General features: G+C 62.6%; 1 protein-coding gene across 1 annotated transcript; it reads right to left on the bottom strand.

Annotated features, from left to right (window-relative positions):
* Positions 1-1,143: 1,143 nt before the first annotated feature.
* Positions 1,144-3,837, bottom strand: FOXD2 (forkhead box D2). The gene has a single exon (XM_007164761.2). It carries the CDS (start codon positions 3,672-3,674, stop codon positions 2,217-2,219), a length of 1,458 nt encoding a protein of 485 aa, XP_007164823.2. The 5' UTR covers positions 3,675-3,837; the 3' UTR covers positions 1,144-2,216.
* Positions 3,838-4,062: the final 225 nt, after the last annotated feature.

The raw sequence follows: 4,062 nt of genomic DNA, 5'->3' as shown, positions 1-4,062 counted from the left end.
TTCCTTCTCTGTCTCTCTGTCACTTGTTTCCCAACACTCGCCCCCAGCATGTGTCTATTTTCTGTGAAGGCTGAACTGCCTCTCACTGCACCTCCATATTCCTCTTTTTCTCCTATGACCGCAGTTGAATGTTCAGAGAAAACAGCTAAGTAACCATCTTTGTTTCACCCCAAGCCTCACCTCTCACCCAACACACTTGCAAGTCTGGCCACTGGGAGTTCCAGGCACAGGGCTTATGGAAGACTCCAGCCAGCCCAATGGCTTTGCACTCAACTCAGGCAACAGGTTCCAGTTCTGAGCATGGCTCAAGGGTTGGGGAGGTTTACCTTAACAGAGCAGGGCCTCACGGACTCTCTCCCTTAGTTCATAGTGCCCCTCTAAGCTTCTCGGGCTAGAGGAGAGAGGGGTTTCACAGTCTCCAATTCAGGCCTTTCACTCTAACTGTTCCATGTGCCAGGAGTGGGAGGGGGTGGCAGGGGGGAATGCAAAGAAGGCCCTACAATGGCCAGAGAGAGACCGCTCTCCTCTTAGGGACACAGAAAGAGATGGTGACAGAGAACAGAAAACACAGAGACACGTTCACAGACACACATAGAAATAAACACACAGATATCCTGAAATACAACCAACGCCCCTGCAAAAAAAGGACAAAAAGCAAAGGCTACATGACAACCCAGACAAACACAAACAGAAGCTCCATAAAAGCCCCCAAGTATAGAAGCACAGAAAGACTTACAGAATATGCATCAGTAAACACTTTCACTCAAATTGTACTTAATGGGTATAGATAGTGTCCATGAGCACGAGGCACCCAGATCAGCCCAGGCCACGCTAAAGTCTAAACTGGAAGATGAGAATCCCCAGGTGCATTTGAAACAAAGCCTCTCTGCGGAACCCCAGGCAGAAACCTTCCTGTGACCAGAGCGAAAATGAAAGCGCTGGAGGGGTCACAGCCTTCCCAGAGTCCTGGCCCCATTAACAGCCAAAGGCCAAGGCCACATTGTCCCCTGTATCTGATAAGCCCAAGCCCTCCTCTGCCTGCCTGGGCTGCTCAGGGCCCTTCCTCACTCCACTCTGCCTAGGAGTCCGGGAGACCCCGGACTGGGAAAGGGGAGTGCAGGCAAGCAGACAGCTGGTGACTGCTGGAGTTCACGTACATTTATTCAATTGACACCAATGGGGAGTCGGGGGGTGGGGGGGAGACAGGTTTTTCTTTTCTTCCACACAGACCATCAGACAGTTTCACAGAGTCTCCCCAAGTGGAGAAGTCTAAATCAATGCACACCCAGTGGACAGAGAATGCAGATAGCAGCCCGCTGTACAGATATTTACACATAATTACAGGACCCCTGCCACAGGATGTGCCCTGGCCGCCCCCCGCCTCTCCAGTCCCTGACCCAGACCCTCCTCTCCCACCCCAACCTCATTGCCTTTAGCTACAATAAATATCCCAGGGCCTGGGACGTAGCAGACCGCTGAGAGGGCTGCTGACCCTGGATGGCTGGACCCAGCCGGCCACGGGAAAGGGGTAGAGTTCCTTCAAAAGCGCCCCAACACAAAAGAGGGAGGATTTTCCTCAATGGAGAGGGATTCCGGGATTGCGCAGGGATTGTGGAGATCCCTCGCTTCACCTGTCCGTTCACCTTCGCCTGTGTAGACATTGCTGTAGGCTTCCAAGAGAACGAAGTTCCTTGGAGAACAGCAAGGAAAAAAAAAAGTTGAATTTTTCTTTTAAGCACAAAGCAGATAATAGGTGTCTTTAAATTATAATATTGGACAATCAGGGCCTCAAAGTTGGGGAAGGAGTGAGGGAGAAGCAGAAAGGGAGACCCCTCTGCGAAGTTGGTGTTTCTGGCGGGATCTGCCGGGCCTGGGCGGGCACCTCTCCGGGAAAGCATTCTTCCGGGGCTGCCGAGAGGCGCAGAGACTGGGGAAAAGCGAAGACTTCCCCCTCCCCCTTTTACTGCTCAAACTGGAATGGGATCATGGCTAGCGACCTCGTCGCAGAGACCCGGGCCTCTCCCTGAGCGACGGAGCCCGCTTCGTCCCAACTATCGGAGAGATTCTGTGCGTGGAGCCTGAAGTGCTAAGTCACGCGCGCCGGCCCAAGGTCTGGAGACTCTTCATAAATAGACTCCCTGAGTTCCGCTGCGACCGCAGGAGCTCCCGGGAGAGACTGAGGAGTGCGGGCTTAAGTGGCCCAGATCCCGACACGGTCAGAAGTGGCAGCCACTGAGGCCTGCTACTTTGCCGGCAAACGGGGGCCCTGAGGACAGGAGCGCGTCCCCGTGGTGCGAGAGGCGGATGTGGCCGGCCACTGGAGCTAGGGCCGGGGTAGTCAGCATGGCCAAGACCTGGGCCTGACCCCCAGGACCCGCCGCCGCCGAGAACGGCGATCCCGGGGAGCCCTCGCCCCCGCCCGGGGGTACTGCCCCGCCGCCACCGTGGCCCATGATGTGGTCTATAGAGAAGGAAGGCCTCTGCCCGGCCCCGGCGCCCCCGCCGCCCGCGTCCGTCTTGAGGCCCTGGCGCAGGAGCGCGGTGCCTGCTGCGGGAGGGCTCAGGGACGCGGGGTAGAAGGCTTTGGCGCAGCCAAGCTCCGCGCCTAGGAAGGCTGGCAGGCCTGAGGGGCCCGGGCCCGATCCTGTGCCCGGCGCAGGCGCAGGGGCCGGAGCCGAGGCTGCGCCCGCGAACACCGAAGCCGTCGGAGGTCCGGGTGGAGGCGCCGCGGCACGGCCTGGGGGTACCGACAGCTGGCAAGGTGCAGCGGCGGCGGCGAAAGCGAAGGCGTGCGGGTGTGGATGCGGGTGCGGAGCCGGGCCCGGCGGGGGTGCGCCGTAGGCCGGGAGCGCTAGCCCGTAGCCGTAGCCGTAGGCGCCGTAAGCCGCGAAGCCTGGCAGGAAGGCGCCGGCGTCCCCCGCCGCCGCAGCCCCGCCGCGCAACAGCAGCTCTGGGTGAGGGTGCGTGTGTGGATGCGGCGGCGGTAGCGGCTGCCGCTTAAAGCGCTTGCGGCGCCGCAGGAAGCTGCCGTTGTCGAACATGTCGGCCGACTCCGGGTCGAGCGTCCAGTAGTTGCCCTTGCCCGGGTTGCCCGGCTCGCGGGGAATCTTGACGAAGCAGTCGTTGAGCGATAGGTTGTGGCGGATGCTGTTCTGCCAGGCGGGAAATTTCTCCCGGTAGTAGGGGAAACGGCCGCTGATGAACTCGCAGATCTCGCTCAGCGTCAGGCGCTTCTTGGGGCTCTGCAGGATGGCCATGGTGATGAGCGCGATGTACGAGTAGGGCGGCTTCACCAGCGGGCTCCGAGTCGCCGCGCCCCCCGACGGCGGTCCGGGCCCGGGCCCCGCCGCGCCCCGGGCCGCCGCCGTGCCTGGCCCTGGGCTTCCCGCTGCGGCCGCCGCCCCTCGGGGCGCTAGAGCGCGGGGCTCGCCGTCCGAGCAGCCGCCGGACTCCTCCTCGTCCTCAGCGGCGTCCCCCTCGGCTTCCTCTGGGGGAGGCTCGGGGCCGTGGGGGAGTAGGTCCCGGGGGGCGCGGGGTCCGGAACGGGCAGGGGGCTCCCCCCCACCGCTGCCGCCGCCACCGCCCACCACGTCTATATCTGCGTCGGCCTCGGACAGCGCGGCCGGGGAGCTCTCGGAGGACATGATCTCGCAGCAGCAGCTGCCCAGGGTCATGGTGCCGCCGCCGCCACCGCCGCTCTCCGGCTCCGCTCCGGCCGCGGCTCGGGCTCCGCCGCGCTGCCTCTGGGGCGAGTGTGTTTTGCGCGCGGGCGGGGAGGGGGCGGGGGACTGAGGCTGGCAGGGAGGGGTGTCCCCCAGCTCCGCAGCGCCCCCTCGTGGCCCACTCGGCCGCTCTCACCTCTCGATGAGCACCCGACTGGGGGCGGCTCTCTCCGCTGCCCTGGGAAACCGAGCGCCCCGGGCGCGGGCGGAAGGAGTTGAGGCCTTCCCTTACACAGCCGGTCTCGGCCCCCAACCGCCCCCCTACCCCGGGAGGGGAGGTCGGTAAATTAGTTCCTCCCGCCTAGCAGCAGCCTAAGGCGGAAGAGCGCGAGCCCGGGGC

This window comes from Balaenoptera acutorostrata, chromosome 1 (assembly GCF_949987535.1).
Source record: "Balaenoptera acutorostrata chromosome 1, mBalAcu1.1, whole genome shotgun sequence".
Lineage (NCBI taxonomy): Eukaryota > Metazoa > Chordata > Mammalia > Artiodactyla > Balaenopteridae > Balaenoptera > Balaenoptera acutorostrata.
Note: the sequence above shows the minus strand (reverse complement) of the source record. Positions and strands in the feature narration are given on the sequence as shown.

Bases quoted from the DNA above. Each gene is read 5' to 3' on its own strand.
- FOXD2 (XM_007164761.2), bottom strand. From the start codon at position 3,674: ATGACCCTGGGCAGCTGCTGCTGCGAGATCATGTCCTCCGAGAGCTCC.